Here is a 16,517-nt window from a genome sequence, read left to right as displayed (position 1 = left end):
CAATTAGCAAGATAAGGAACATAGCAATATGCAGAATGAATTCAATAAAAAATATTGTAATAAAGAAGCAACATGAATCAATATGAAACAAAAGTAGTAATAAATAGGAGGCCATCGGAAATAAAGAGTAAAACGTGGAGAAAGCGCACAGTGAGGTCATAGAAGAATGAAATATAAGGTATCGGAAAGAATAGAAGCATTGCAGCGAAACTAACAAAACAACGCAAATTAGAACGAACAAAAGACAATGTAACAGAACATGCTGACTAATAGGAATAAAACGACCAAAACACATGAGCCGAGCATAGATAAAACCTGTTGCGGTACAGGAAACATGAAAACCGAACGAAGCAGAAACAATTATGATATAAAAAAAGACATATATCATCTAAAAGGTATAAGGAGGTAGAATAAACACTCTCAGTGTGAAGGAAAAAGAAAGATAGAAAGAGAGAGTAAAAAGACTAATTACACAAGTAAACAAAGGACCAATGACAAAGGCTAGATGAACGGAACGCAAACAGAACAACCAGGGAATGAGAGCATCATCAGAGAAAAAATCAGAAAGAGCGACAAAGACCAATGCAGCAATAGAACGCAGAGAGGAAAACCAAACGGACAGGAAATACAAAAAGAAAACACAAACTACTGAACAACTATAGAAAGCTACGGGGGGAGCCATAGTCAACATGTAACACTAAACAGTGACACATGTCAGACGGAAAAATGTAAAATCACAGAAAAAACACAAAAAGAATCAAGATCCAGAAGGAACTGGAGCAGGTGACGAATCCATCTGTGATTCAGATTGATTATCAAGAAAAGAGGAAAGATCTGCAGGTTCATCAAAAATTCTATAGCGGCCCTAGAATGTGATACGAAATTTGGAAGGACCAGCAAAAGAACAAGGGATGTTCATGTCCAACAGACGCTTCCGCAGGTTGAGGAAACCCTTTCTACGAATCACAGTATCTCTCGCAAAGTCTTGCGAAATAGAAATGCGATGGTCCTCCCAAGTCACTGATTTGACCTTCCTCATATGAGCCAAAATCTGCTCTGAATGTTGGTGACGCAATGGTTTGAAGATTACCGCTCTTGGGCTTGTAGAAGATTTAGACCTGAAGGAGGGGACACGATGAGCCCTCTCAATCTCAAAGTCTCTCAGGAATGAAATTTGTAAGGTAGAAGGAAGCCATTGGTAGATAAAGTCAATCATTGAAGAGGCTGACTTCTCTGCGTCTTCAGGAATACCAAAAATTCGTAGGTTACTTCTCCTGCTACGATCCTCCTGCTCCGTAAGGTCTCTCCTCAAAGCAGCCATTGAACGATCCATTTGTTGAAGAGACCGTGAGTGTTGGTGCGCAGTATCTTCCACACCACTAATGTGAGATTCCGCAGCAGTGACCCTAACAGATAATACCTTAAAGTCATTCCTGATAGCCGCCACCTCAACTTGTAAAAGGTCAGTATTAGTTTTAGTAGATTGTGCGATATCGTGAACCGCATTGAAACGCGACAAAATAGTATCTAATGTGGCATTAGAATCCTTCTGGGAAGATTCCGGAATAGGAGAGTGCTGTTTGGACCTCTTAATAGCCCCTTTAGAGTCCTTGGTAGTAGAAGGAGCGCCCATGTTGTCCGCCATAACCACAGCCCACGTTGAAAACACCAACACTGTATCTGAAGAACGATGCGCACAGAGAGAATTCAACATTTGTAATAAAAGTAAGAAAAAAGACAAGTCTCAAGGGCTACTTGTGAGCAGTAAATGTGGGAGCAGCAAACGTTGATCAATGGCCGTAGCAGTAGAGCATAAAATGGCGATTTAAGCTCGAATGACGAGAAAAAATACCACAAAAAAGAATCCTCAAGGACTCAAAAATACAGAATTTCAGACATCCAGTAACCTCGCAATCAGGTTGACCAGAACATTAATCCAAAGGAGGCAAAAAATCTAAAGCAAAACATCAGGAGGACCACTGATGAATATATGAGGCACACCAAGCAGAAAAAATCATGAAAGATAACTGCCAGCAATAAAAACGCAAAGCTGAAGGTGAGAATAATGAGTATTGAATATATTAGGAAATGTCACCTCACTTCAGTAGAAACAACAGCTCCCAGAATGTGTCCTGCACCTGAGGTAACAAACATGAGCGACGCCACACAGGAGACAAAATGGCGGCCGCACGTAAAACCAGTGAGCGGAGCTTCAAAGTAGCGGAAAGGAAGGTTCCTGCCATTCGCCGTGACAGCAGCGCATCTCTTCGCGATCCTGGTGCATTCCGATGAAAGTTGCGTTGTTCAGGAATGAACGCGTTGCTGATAGGGATCCCACAGACGTCCCGGCAACCACTGTCCTCCCGGAGCTCAAGCGCCGACCGCCATCTCAGAGCGGCGCGCAAGCCACGCCCCCTCCGGCCTTACATTTTGACCTCCCTGCACCCAACCATATGACTACATGGCGAAGGCATTAAAGAAATTATAATAAAACAATCTAACATTAAAAACCCACTATGGATACACTGCTAGTTTGTTAGCTGGACACTGTTCCCCTTTTTGGTGGATTTGTAATAATTCTGCTTTAGAACAAACCCAGAGCCACGGCTGAGAGGACACCACCTGCACACGGGAACACATATGGAGACAAGAGAAGGTTAAATTGTGAAACTGCAGGGCACCCATCACCAGCTTTGATGGGATTTATTTTTATTAGCTACAATTAAGTTAGTTTGTGATCTTTTAGAGTGAAATATTCAAGAGTGTAAAGCCATAAGAATGGGTGTTTGGTAAGTCCACAATGTCTAGAGAGGTCACAGGGATACATATTTGTTGAAAATACTAGGTTTGGGATGTCAGATAACATGGGTGACAAATGAGGAAACATGATGGGGAAGTACTGGGGTGATTTTCTTTTTTTAGAATTGGCTTAATAGTCATTAAGTGCAGTTGCTAAACTAGGTTATCCCATCTGCTGGCAGTGTAACATCACCAGTCGTACATTGAAACATATAATGTATGACTCATCATAGGCACATCTTTCAGAATACAGAGCAGGCACTATTATTCTCCCAATACAATATCAACATATCCATGGTATTGAGGTGTTCAAGTCTAGAATAACTAGAAAGTGTGATGCAGTTTAGTGTAAATTGGCTGTTATGTTCAATCAAATGCAGTCAGACCAATTACAGTCAGCTGGAAAGTGGCAATCAATATAAATCACAGCAGGTCAGTCAAATAATTATAGAGAAGCTAACCGTTGTAGCAAATGGCTGAAATACAGCTCAGTGCTGAAGACTGACCAGAGGTGAATGGGAATGGGCAGTTTGTATGGAACTGAAATCAAACAGTGGTTTGCAAAAGGTACGTCTATTTTGGATTTTGACACCAGTTGGTTACTTTTGCACTCTTGCATACAAATGCTTGAACCAAAAAAAACTAAATATTCCGTTATCAAATTTACTTTTTGGGATCCACAGATGAATCGCCTATTACAGGTTTGAATGATGTTCCTGGTGCCATTTCCTGAAAACTTGACACTGCAGCCTGTGGGATAAAACAGAAAAAATGAAAGCACAGAATTATATTTATTTTATAGTCCACTGAACAATCACTTTGACATATCATGGACTTTATTATTAATATGATTGGTCTTTGCCTTAAATATTGCTAGGGCCATTTAAAAATCCATCCGAGAAAGATAACATAGTTAATATCCGGCAAAATAAACAGATTCAGTTTAAAGTCAGACGACATGTTAATATTAACATCTGCAATATGAAAGAAACTTCTAAATAATTCAAAGGAGCAAACGCTCTAATTTGAACTCAACTGCATTACAGAGCAACGTTTCGCAACTGACATATCTTCGACTTGTTGTTTTTTCTTTATAGGATATTCCAAGCGATTATTGCTGGTATAACACTGATGTTGTCCTGCATTTAGTTTAATGGAAGTTAAAATAAACTTAATAATAATCATGGATTATTTTATGTATTGCCAAAATACAATCTCGCCTTCGTCAAAGTGCTATAACTACAGTTAATACTGTTTACTAACAACAAAATGATACTCAATTTAATGAACTCTGAAAGATGAAGGCCTAAGCTAATACTCCTTGGATTCCAACCTCTCTACTGCAAATGCATAGAGACCCCTGCAGAGGGTACCTAACACACTGGGCTATATTACAGAATGAAAAATGTATTGCAAAATGGATTTCACACTTAAATTAACCTACAGCAACAGTCCTCACACTATTTTGACTATTTGTTATTACATTTAGCACAATATTAAGGCCCACATATTAGGACTTTATATAACTCTTTAAATGACAACATGTCACTATTGTTTGAGTGGTAGTTCTGCCATCAAGGATACACATGACAATCGGCATGAAGACAGCAAGTAGGTGAACTTGTTTGATAAGTCAAAAGCAAAGCCTCTGTTAACTAAAACATGTTTATTCTTGGATAGTTAGAGGTTACGTTTGAATGCTCCCACAAACTATATTATTTTTCAACACACAGCAAAATCAGACTGTAAAGCAGATACAACTACATATCTTTGTGAACGAATACTTCATAACTAAATTACAAGCAAAATAAAAAACTTTTTGCATAAGGAGAATGATGATGGCACTGGTCAAGGAGGTAGGCTTAGTACATGGTGCACACTTATTTAAGTGACACACCGTGCACTAATCCAGGCAATCTTTATGGTGATTTTAGTGGTCTTTGATAACCATAGAAAGCTCTCAGAAGGGTAGATGTGGAGCGCAGCCTGCAGGCTAATCTTGAAGGAGTGTTAAGCAGCTTGTTTTATCAGATCTAATCATGCAGTGTAGATTAAACGAAAAAGTACCTCACAGTGTATATATAAAATATGGCTATTACACAACACTCACTAACACATTGGTATATCTGCTACCTGGATATATAAACACAAATTGACAATAATACTTAAATTGCAACAGGTAAGTAAGCACACAATACATTGTTCTCCAGGGGGAGACCAAACCATATGCTAAAAAAGTGGAATGCGAACTGCGACCAAAGTTATTCTTGGACAAGGAGACTCAGAGGAGCTGGGGTCACAAGGAATACCCAAGATAGGTACCCAGGAACACACAGAGGCTGTGTGCGGAGTAGAAACACAGCCGCGTGCCCAACAGAAGTCAACTGGAAAGCTGCATTGCAGTTTTGCAGATGAAGGACGCTTCCCCGTGGACCCTGAATAAACTCTGTGGAAGACAGAAGGTTGGAGAGTCACCACACCCGTGGATACCCCAGAACTCAGGACACCTACACCAGGATGCCTAGGTTCGAAGTAACATCGGAAACTGCAGTAGACCACAATGGAGGATGTCAGAAAAGATGCCACTGGAGAAGACTGTGCAGGTGTCCAGTGGAATCCAAGGGTTGATTCTTCAAGTGAAAAACCTGCAAGCAGAAAGGTAAAGTCTATGACACTCAGAGCTGAAAAGGAGGCACGGAAAAGCAATGCCCACCAATGTCAAATGGTTCAGAAGAGTTGACGGTGATCTTGTCGCTGCAGCAGTAGGGACCAGGCGACGCTGAGGGAGACCAGGAGCCTGCACAAGCTGTCCTACGTCGGAAGTCGAGAACCAGGGGGTGGTGACTGACAGGAGCACCAACAAGCTTTGGCAGCTGCAAGCAGGCGTGGAAGGTGAAGAAGGTGTAACGTTGGGACCAGTAAGATCAAGCAGGAGAGTCAGAGGAGGCACTGAGCAAGCAGGGGAGCCCACTTGAGCAAAAGGAGACCCTCATGAGGACCCACAGGCCGAAGACGCTGAAGTCATAAGAGGACTTTGAGCAGCTCACCAAAGATGAAGGCCCACGGTGAAGAGGATGCGGTCAGGACGCTGTACTTAGCAGGAAGAGATGCTGGAGGCTGGAGCTTCTTGAAGCCCGAAGATCACTGGGCTGCAGAGCTAACTAGCCTTCGCAACGTCAAGACAACGCGGTGCACAGGGGTTCGTCCCAGGGGTTCAGACGAGGGATACTGGCCTCACAATTGCATAAAGGACAGGTCAGGCCTCAAGGGATTTGCTGAACCACCACCCGTGTTGCTGAGCCTTTCAAAGTCTGTGGAACGTCAGGAGCAGCAGACCGGTCAACTTTGTTGTGGTGCCTGCAGAAGCAGGGGAGTGGCTCCTTCACTCCAAGGGAGATTACTTTGGGTGTCCTTGATGCCCCCAGGTCTGCTGAAGATCCTGGAAGAAGTATAGACACAGACGAGGAAGACTTTCAGAACAGCGAGACCAGGAGTAGCAGGAGTCTTCCTTGATGCAGTCTCAGTTCCAGGCAAAGTCCAGCGAAGTGCAAGTGTCCAGACGGTCGTAGAGTGACGTGGTACCAGTCTTGAGTCTTGTCCCACATTGAATCTGAAGACTCACTCACAAGTAAGCCCTTTTATACCCTAAGAAAGGGGTTAGGACGACTGAGGGGTCCCACCCAGAGGAGGGGCTGGACAGGGGGGAGGACACTCCAATGTCCTTTGTACAGTTTTGCGCCAAAGTGGGAGCCCAGAGCTCCCTGAACTGGCTCAAACTGGAGTATGTAAGGCGGACACCAAATGGGCCCTTCAACGCAGTTTGGTGGCTCTGGCAAGCACCCCTGCACCAACCCAATACACTAAGTCCTGCCTGGGAGGTGGTCACACCTCCCCGTAACAGGAAACCTATTGTGATAACTTCCCCTACTTGAGCTTAGCTCAGCAGCAGCAGGGCAGAATCATGTCTGGGGTCAGCAGCAGGTCTAGCTTGCTGGCAGGCCCTGAAAGGCTGTTGCCGGGAATGCTGGGGGCTTACCGAAGGAGCCACCCAGAGCATGGAATCATACCTCCAATACTGGTAACGGTGTTGGAATATGATTCCAACATGTTTGATGCCAAACATAACCCAGGATCGGCACAGCCACTAGATAGTTAGCCATTGCTTAATAACGGATGACCACTATCTGTATCAAAATGGCTGGCCGCACTTACAAGGCCTGGAGCATCGACTCTGGGGTTTGTAGAGGTGTCCTGCTCATGCTGGGTCACCCTCACACTTATAACCAAGCACCCTGCCTTCAGGACTGAAAGGCCTGCCATGGTGTGCCTTTTAGGTTTTAACTAATCACACAGGCTGCAATGACATGCTTATAGTTACAGTTTAAGTGGTCTCTCATGGGTGGCACAATAAATGCTGCAGCCCATGGGAAACCTCTAGTGTACCTATGCTCTGGGTACCTTAGTACCATATACTAGGGACTTACAAGGGTACACCAGTGGCCAATTGTGGATGTACAGAAGTACTTACCATGGTCAATTTAGGAGGAAGCAGAGTGACTAGGGTCCTGATTAGCAGGGTCCCAGCCATACTAGTAAAAAAACATACTGGCACCAGCAAAAAGTGGCGGTAACCATGAAAGCGGATACTACTTTCCGGCAAATAGTCAAAATGTTCATTATGTGAATTAGACGACCTAACATTAAAAAATCAATGAAGACTAACACACACAAAAGCAAACTCAACTGCAAACGTAGTATGAACCTTGCTTTGTCATTTATTTGTTGCACCACACCCCATGATGACACACATATCATATTAATAAGGTAAGTAATCAATATTTTAGGTGTAGTTTGCCAGAGATCACATCTATGATATTAGTAAAAGCTTCTATTTTCATTTGCTAAAGCAATAATCAGTAATAATAGTTGTCTATCGTAAGCCTCTTTATTAGATCTTGCAGGTCAAGTAGTACACTGGAAAACCTTAAATATTGTAAAAAGCATTACGAAAAATTGACCTGTTAACAGTAAACATACAGATAGAGACTGGCTAGGGAAATATGAACCAGGCACATTAAGGTTACCTTAAACACACAAAATGTAATGAGAGGAATGCTTGCAATCAGTCTAACCACTTCCATTGCTCTGAATTGCATTACAACCCATAATTATGTTGACCAACATATCAACCAAGTTTAGAACAAGCCATATACAAACTAGTTTTGACCCTGCCCCAATAGGAACAGCCCAGCGGCATCTGACACCAATCCAGTCCCAAAGTTTGCCCGTGTGCACCAAAAAGTCTCCGGGCTTTCCTCCACAACACAACAAATAGAGGCATTTAAGACGACCATTGGGCCCCACTAAGCCCAGGACCTCCAGTCAGACTAACACCGGGCCCTTCCCAGTGCCGGTCTACACTATCACTCTGGCTCCAAGGTCCACACCAGTGCCATTCATGCTGGTCCCAGGGCCAGGTCTGATTCAGTCACCAATGTTTGACCCCTTGCTGAAGTCAGCCTGTGCCAAGCCTATGTTGCACTCTGAGATGCAGACATAATACCCACATAATTTCTTACAGAACGTTCGGAAATGGCACTCACACAAAACTATTTTTCATTTCAACAATCTTTCTCTTTACAAAAGAAAGCAGATAACAGGGAGGCATGGTCTGACCCCAGTTTTGCAATCCTATAAATTGACAACTTTGAAAGCAATCAGATATTGACCTCCTGGAATCCATATTATCAAAATATACATTTATAGAAATGGTACAATATTTTGCTCATTTGGAAGGGGAGTAATAAGTCCCTTAATTGTATTTTTTTTAAAAATTATTTTATTATTAATCCACGATCGTACAGAAAAAAAAGACAAAATCAAAACAAAGTATATCAGTCAGCGGTACAAAATTTCCTACGTTGATACATAGCCTAAGTAAAACTTAGAAAAGGAAAGAGGGAGACACTACAGACAATTCTGGGATTATAAACTCATATAGGTCCCCACTGGTCCTCATATTTCAAGTATATAACAAATAAGTGGAAAAGGGTCTAAGGGGAGTCAATATTTAAAGACCCAACGGACAATCTACACCCCCAAATACCATGTAGAAACCAACATAAATGACTGTCAGCGGTCTATGTTATAAACCAAGGTAGAATAAAAAGGCTATGTGTCTGAAATAATGTAAATGTCACTGAGTGCGGGAAATGAATCCCATCAGCCCACCCATATGGCGGAGCATCATCATCTGGGATTTTTATGGATACTCGTCAAGATAGGGAGACACACCTGTTGGAATAGTGTGTTATTCTCCACTTCTCCGAGACCACCAGCGATGGATCTAACTAAAAACTACCAGAAAATGGGTGAAATGGTGTGAGATATTAATTGCAGTGAGAAAAATGTGTAGACAAAAAACAAGTGTATAACTTAAAATTGGCTACCATGACAACAGGGAATAATTTTAATTAGGGAACAATCATGGTGTCAATGTTAAAAAAAGAGTGTATGACAGTTTGACAAAATAACTGTCAAGAAAGGTGGTATAATGGTCAACATGTTTCTGCCAATTCACAGGGACATTCCCTTATGGCTTTCATCAGGACCTAATAATACACTACTGCAAAAAAGAGATGTGCAAAGCAAACAAAGTATTTACACCAATACAGATGATACCGGATATATTGTAGTGCGCGGAATGTCTCCTGCGTCTCTCAGTCCGGTTCGAATTTCTAATGGATTCTTTCCTGAAAAAGTTCAAAACGAAGAAACATACATATAACAGACACATAGAACACATATTTCTAGCCTAATTTTAAATAGTTGCTCATAAGTCAACCTTCCTAGAGATAGTAATCATGTTTATAATAAACTTTACATCACTCACCCAATGATTCTTGGGAGCAAACCTCACCTCTCCTGGCCACTGCTCAGGAATTGGAGGCCCGCTCTAAATTAGTGAAAAAATAATAATAATAGTTAAATGGTAGTATTGGTTCTCTCACAGAGTGATACCAAACCCATCATTTCACTATATTTACAAACTATAATTGAACCTTGGTATTCAGTTCTAAAAAAGTACAGACAGCGGTATCCACCGTAGCCCACAGATGACGGCGACAGTGTTTGATGATGTTGAAACAATTTAACAGAAAACACCCCATCGTACTAAGATAGGCTGACAAGCAGCAATATCGGTATATAAAAAAGTAGCACTAGATAGAAGCATGCTAATCTAGCGAAACCATTCCACAGCACAGGTACCCCTTTTAAAAGCACTGAAATTCACTCTATGTAAGCGGAATGGTGAAAAAATCGCTGCATATAACGCAGCGCCCGTCGTCCTGCCACTACTCACCTCTCCGTCGGTACCTCTGGCCTCGTCCTAAGCCAAGGGGGGAGGTACCGACTGGATGAGGCGAAGTCCTTTTGCACGGTGTGTAAGCCAATCATGGCCTTCAAAATCGTCACGTGCCGGTGCGGACCGGTGAGGGCAATACAAATATCACCGTGGACCAGAGTGAGGCCCGCAACTCGTCACAGCCACCAAACACCGCCCACTGGACCGAGATACAGCCAATAGCAGGCGTCGGTGACCGCGGGCTTTTTTCACTGTATCGAAAGAGAGCCCTCGTTACTATAAATAATGTATGTGTAACACCAGGTATCGGCCGTGTAGTTTGAATAACAACATCGCCCTCAGTATAATGTCGTGATGTTGCAAGACTGGCGAGTGCAGAGAACATATCGCCAAACAACCCGGAAGAAACTATCAGTAGAGTGTACACCGCTGATTGGACAAAAATATGGCCAATAGCGGAGAGCGGTCTGGAAGCGGCAAAAATTTTATCTGCTGTATTTGACAGTAAATTGTCGTTTCGAAGCAATATACATGTTTTGCAGATAGCCGGTCAGAGAGTTTCTCTGTAGTTCATGTAGAAAAATATTTTGATAGTCCAATGAAGGACCGACATAGAGCCAATTAACACAGAGACGTGTGCAAAAGTACGATTTGAAATACTGCTTTGTCAATGTTGTCATACGTGAGCCACAGAGCAACCATGAGGCCCAAAGTCGACAATGGCAAACCTCATCCGATCATAGATGGTGCCTATATATCTGTGTAACTAAAGGAACATCTCGAGATAGAAGGAGAATCATTACTAGCCACGATATATCATGTCTAATATTCACAAATATGGAATCTATATGTTGGACTGATAACTATCGCAACCCAGTCTAACACCTAGTCATGAAAAAAAGACAGATCGAGTAGACAGTTTTAAAAATACAAGATATAGTCAAAGAGGTGTTGGAATATACAGAACATAGATAGTCCCATGAGGTCTTATTTTATCTTTTAGGTGGCATAATGGATCCTAGATAGATACCCACGGGATCTCATCATTCAATCCCTGCGTGTCCCTTTTTAACCTATAAATCCATTTCTGTTCCCTGATGTAGAGGAATCTAGAGATGTCTTTTATATGCGGTGACACCCAAGGTTTTTCCAGAACTGTCCAACTCATTTCTTCCGGAGCATGTTTCATTTGTATGTAATGAGTGGTCAGTCTGGTCGCCTGTTTGTTGCACCGAATAGAGCTCTTATGCTCGTTTATTCATAGTTTTATTCTCCTGGTGGTCATCCCTACATAGCGCAGGGAGCAGGGACATGTGATTAGGTATATCAATTTATCTGAGTTACAATTAGTGTGACTCAGAAGGACCCATGGTCTCTGAGTACCTATCTCAATCGTTAGGGTATTTTTCGTTTGAGGGCAGGCAGTGCATTGGCCACATGGATAATGGCCCTGTACAGGTGGCAGATTCCATAGGGTATTGGCAGGTACTATCTCTGTCCTGTGTGACCTGGGCCTGGTGGGTACTAGGCTGTCCCTTATACTTGAACCCCTTTTGAATGAAAAGAGTGGAGTCTGAATGACGGAACCTGCTGTATTCAAAATTCTCCAGTTTTTTTCTCACTGTTTTTTGTACTCTAGTAGACAGGGTGCTGAATGTTGTCACGAAAATTAGTCTCTCCAGAGGTGGTTTAACTGTAGGAGGATCTAACAAAGCTTCTCGATGGTTATTGCGAGCTCGCTTCTGTGCTTTTTTTATCAGGCGTCGTGGATAATCACGCTCCTGTAGCTTCAAAGCCAAGTCCTTCGCATAGATGTTATAGTCTGATATATCAGAACAATTCCTGCGGACTCAGAAATTGCCCGACAGGTAAATTCTCTCGTAAGGACCTGGGATGATGGCTAGAAAAAGTCAATAAAGAATTGCGTGCCATTGGTTTCTGATATAACTTACTCCCGAGTCGCCCGTCTGCAGGAAAAATGGTGATATCCAAGAACGGGAGCTTGTTCTTACTGTACTCAACCGTGAACGTCAGGTATGGGTTCTGGTTATTCAGCCACGTTTGGAACTCAATGATGGTTTCTTGAGATCCCCGCCATACTACGAAGACGTCATCTATATAATGTTTCCACACCAACACCTGATGGAAGAACGGGTTGGTGTGGTTGAGGACACTGTTCTCCTCAAACAGATGGACGTACAGATTTGCTAATGTAGGAGCGAACACGCTCCCCATCGAGGTCCCCGATGTTTGTAGATAGAGGTTCTCTTCGAATGCGAAGAAGTTCTCTGTCATGGCCATGCGTGCACACTTCATTATGAAGCTGACTGGTGTAATAGTTTCAAAATCTAGGTTTTCCAAGAGGCCTCTGGCTGCCTCTAATGTATCCAGTTGTGGTATGCAGGTGTAAATTGATTCAACATCGAAACTGACAAGGTAGTCAGTCTGGATGTTGTACTCTATTCCAGGTAGAAGCCGCAGAATGTCCTTAGTGTCTTGTAGGAACGTCGGCATTTTCTTCACCAGGGGCCTCAGGAAAACATCAACAAAAGTAGATAATGGCTCTAATAATGAGCCAATACCTGAAATGATCGGGCGTCCCAGAGGTGGTCTCAGCACTTTATGTATTTTCGGCAGGATGAAAAAATACGGGATAACCGGGTACGCTGTGATCAAAAATTGAGCTTCTGATGCTGTGATCCATCCCTCAGCAGCCGCTTCATCGACCATAGTTTGAATTTCAGTCGAGAGGCGCGGGGTAGGGTCCTGTGTGAGGAGACGATAGTATCAGGTATCACTAAGTTTCCTGAGGCATTCTTCTCGATATGTTGTTAAATCCATAATCACCGTGGCACCCCCCTTATCCGCCGGTTTTATTATGATGGTGCCGTCCTTAGCTAGTGCTGTGATGGCTGATCTTTCTTTGTTTGAAAGGTTGGAGAAGGATCATTTGTCGCAGGAGGTGATTGTGGAAAGATCATGTAGAACTGCCTTTTCAAAGGCTCCGACCTGAGGAGGGACCTGATGCGACAGTGGTGTGAATGTTGACGGTTTCTTTAGTCCTGTGTTGATAGATTGATTAACATTAACACCATGATTGTTCCCTATTAAAATTATTCCCTGTTGTCATGGTAGCCAATTTTAAGTTACACACTTGTTTTTTCTTTACACATTTTTCTCACTGCAATTAATATCTCACACCATTTCACCCATTTTCTGGTCGTTTTTGGTTGGATCCATCGCTGGTGGTCTCGGAGAAGTGGAGAATAACACACTATTCAAACAGGTGCGTCTCCCTATCTTGACGAGTATCCATAAAAATCCCAGATGATGATGCTCCGCCATATGGGTGGGCTGATGGGATTCATTTCCTGCACTTAGTGACATTTACATTATTTCAGACACATAGCCTTTTTATTCTACCTCGGTTTATAACATAGACTGCTGACAGTCATTTATGTTGGTCTCCCAATATTTCAAGGCCAAGTTTCTTTTTCCGTATGCCTTTCAAAGCATATAAACTATGTTCTATGTTGAAGGATGCCAGAAATCTGGCCCTCCATAGTTCAAAAGATGGTGCATCCTTTTGTAACCACATTGAGGCAATGCATAATCTTATTTCAGAGGTAGCCATAAATATAAGATACATATGTTTGTACATCACTGATTCCCTCTCAGTTTCTTCATCTATCCCCAATAATACATGAGCATTGGACAATCCTACCCACCCAGTATCCCCGCCAACAATTTCTCAATGTGCATAAATAAACTGTTTTGATGGGTGCACAAATAAAAAATATGTAATCAAATCAAAATATAGCTTTATTCGGTTTCAATTTGAGAATCCATAAAAGCACAAAGAAGAAAAGGAATATAATTTACATGAAGCATTACATTTCTCATATAAACAATATCCGTGTCCATTTAAAAACAAATTCAGAATCAAAATACAATTATTTAAAGTACTAAAAATCAGTTCATTGTCAGTCTAAATCTCATCATAGTTTTTAAAAACATTGATACAATATACAATGTCATCTCATCTTCTAACATTTGCAGTCTTAATAAAGCCGGTCTGTATTGTCTCATTCCCCAGTTTTTAAGTAGAGTAATTAAATACTTTCTCCTAATAGAGGTGTAAAATCTACAAAACAAGATACAATGAATCAATGATTGATGGGATACGTCATCACAAGGGCACCAAATTAGGGTCGTAGACCAAGTGTTAACAACAGGGAAGGTCAACAATCTGAAAAAGCTCCCTGCTCTAAAACGAGTTAGTAGCATCCAAGTATAACTACTTTGGGTGCACACTAAATATTGCTGTAAGCCCTGGCCATGTGACATTAATTGATTTTGCATTACCGAGCTCTTCTTACCCTCCAACTGCCACCTTTTATCTTCTAAGAAAATTAAGCAGATTTCCTTCAGCTTTTTTCTTGAAATTGCTGTTATGGTTGGGGGGTTATCAAAGAATTCGGCATAGCCAATATCTTTACAGAAGCGTTTCACATACATTAACCACTCAATTTTTAGGCTCCCATGGAGTTTCAAGCAGTCCCGGATGTTGTCCCTGTTCAGTTCTGTCTCCTCAGAGGCCCAGACCTTATGCCACAGCAGTATTGGGCTCACTTTTATAAGATCAGATACATAAACTAGGCCCAGCTCTTTGTGGCAGACATAAGTAGAAGTGGACTTAGGTGCGGCTAGTAGATAGCGGGCAAAGGCAATTTCACATCGCTGGATCTCGCCTATGTCCGCAATCCCCCAAATCCCTGCGCCATATATCACGGTGGACACACACTTTGATCTATAAATATCCAGCAAAATATTTACTGGTCGTCCGCCGAGCTTAATCGCGAAATTTCGCACAGCTCCAATAGCGCGGGAAAAAGCTAATTTCCTCATATTAGCAGCTGCAGCCCATGTCCCACTCCTATCAAAATTTATCCCTAAATAGGAAAATGTATTAATAGTTTCAATCTTCGTGATTGATAGGAAAATTTTACACTGGACATTACTCTTTTTGGAGCAACACATGCTAAAGGTTTTAATGAGGTTGATTTTTAATCCTCTTGCTTCCATGTAGTCTGAAAAGGCCGTAAGGGATCTCTGGAGGCCCACTTGGGACCTTGCCATAATGACAGCGTCGTCCGCATACAACAAAGTTTCCTCCAATTTGTGGATAATCCTGTTTATCTTGTATTAAATGGGATGCTATACTATTGATATATAAATTAAATAAAAAAGACGCAAGTATGCATCCCTGTCGGACTCCTTTTTTTATGGGAAATTTGGATGTGCACTCTCCTTTACTGCCATAACGGACCTTTGCGCCCGCCCCCCTATATAATTCTTTAATAAAATTAAGTAAGCTTATGTCAATTCCCAGATGGGAAAGTGTGTCCCATAAAATTTCGGGACTTAAACAATTGAACGCCAAGCTTAAGTCTACGAATGTTAAAAACAACTTATCCCCTTTTGCGACCACATGTTTATCAATAATTATAGCTAAATTTAATCCTTGCTCTACTGTGCCCAATTCTGCTTTAAAACCATATTGAAATTTCGATAAAATACCTGTGTCCGCCGCCCATATTTGTAGTCTGTTTAAAATGACCCTGCCCGCAACTTTCATTAAAGAATCTAAAAGAGAAATTGGCCTGTAGCATTTTGGGTCATTGCGGTCACCCTTCTTAAAAATGGGGACCACAATGGCTTCCTGCCATGTTAAAAGGAACCCAATTTTGTTGGAACAGTTTAAAACATTTGTCAGGAGAGGGGCCTATAGTTTGATGTTCGATTTATAAATATCAACGGGGACCCCGTCTGGCCATGGGGCCTTGCCCCCCGAGCTCTCAGAAATAGCTAATTCCACCTCAGGTAATTCAAAATTAATATCCAGAGGGAATAGGCCCAACAAATGATTTCCTTTCTCTACACATATTTCAGTTGCCACACTCCCGGGTAAATTATCCTTCTTGTATAGTCCGGTGAAATAGGTAACCCAGGTAGCTTCCTCTATTGCCAGTTCTATGTTATCTGATTTTCTGTCTACAAAAAATGGGGCATTCACTGCCTTCCAGAAACCTACGTTATCCTTCTGGAGGCAGGCTTGATAAAGGGCATCCCATGCCTCCTGCTTTATGTCCTTCTTTCTTTTTTTTATTGCGGTGTAGTAGATAGCTCTAGCATTTTTAATCTCCGCGGAATATTTGGGGTCTCTTTTAAGCGCCAATTTTAGAGTTGCATGGGCTTTGCTACATTCTGGGTTAAACCATCCCTCAGCCTTATCCCTTTGCTGTTTCTTCGCTGGCCCCTCCAATGATTTGTTATTTTCCTCCGTAATATT

General features: G+C 42.0%; 1 protein-coding gene across 1 annotated transcript in view; it reads right to left on the bottom strand.

The window, feature by feature from the left end:
* The window catches only part of DHTKD1 (dehydrogenase E1 and transketolase domain containing 1), a 1,484,612-nt gene that overhangs the window by 209,082 nt on the left and 1,259,013 nt on the right, over window positions 1–16,517 (bottom strand). The window contains exon 14 of the mRNA XM_078674167.1: window positions 3,467–3,549. Within this exon, the coding sequence (XP_078530293.1) occupies window positions 3,467–3,549 (83 nt within the window). The remainder of the gene's footprint in view (window positions 1–3,466; window positions 3,550–16,517) is intronic.

This window comes from Lissotriton helveticus, chromosome 1_1 (genome assembly GCF_964261635.1).
Source record: "Lissotriton helveticus chromosome 1_1, aLisHel1.1, whole genome shotgun sequence".
Lineage (NCBI taxonomy): Eukaryota > Metazoa > Chordata > Amphibia > Caudata > Salamandridae > Lissotriton > Lissotriton helveticus.
This window is presented reverse-complemented; position numbering and strand designations above follow the sequence as displayed.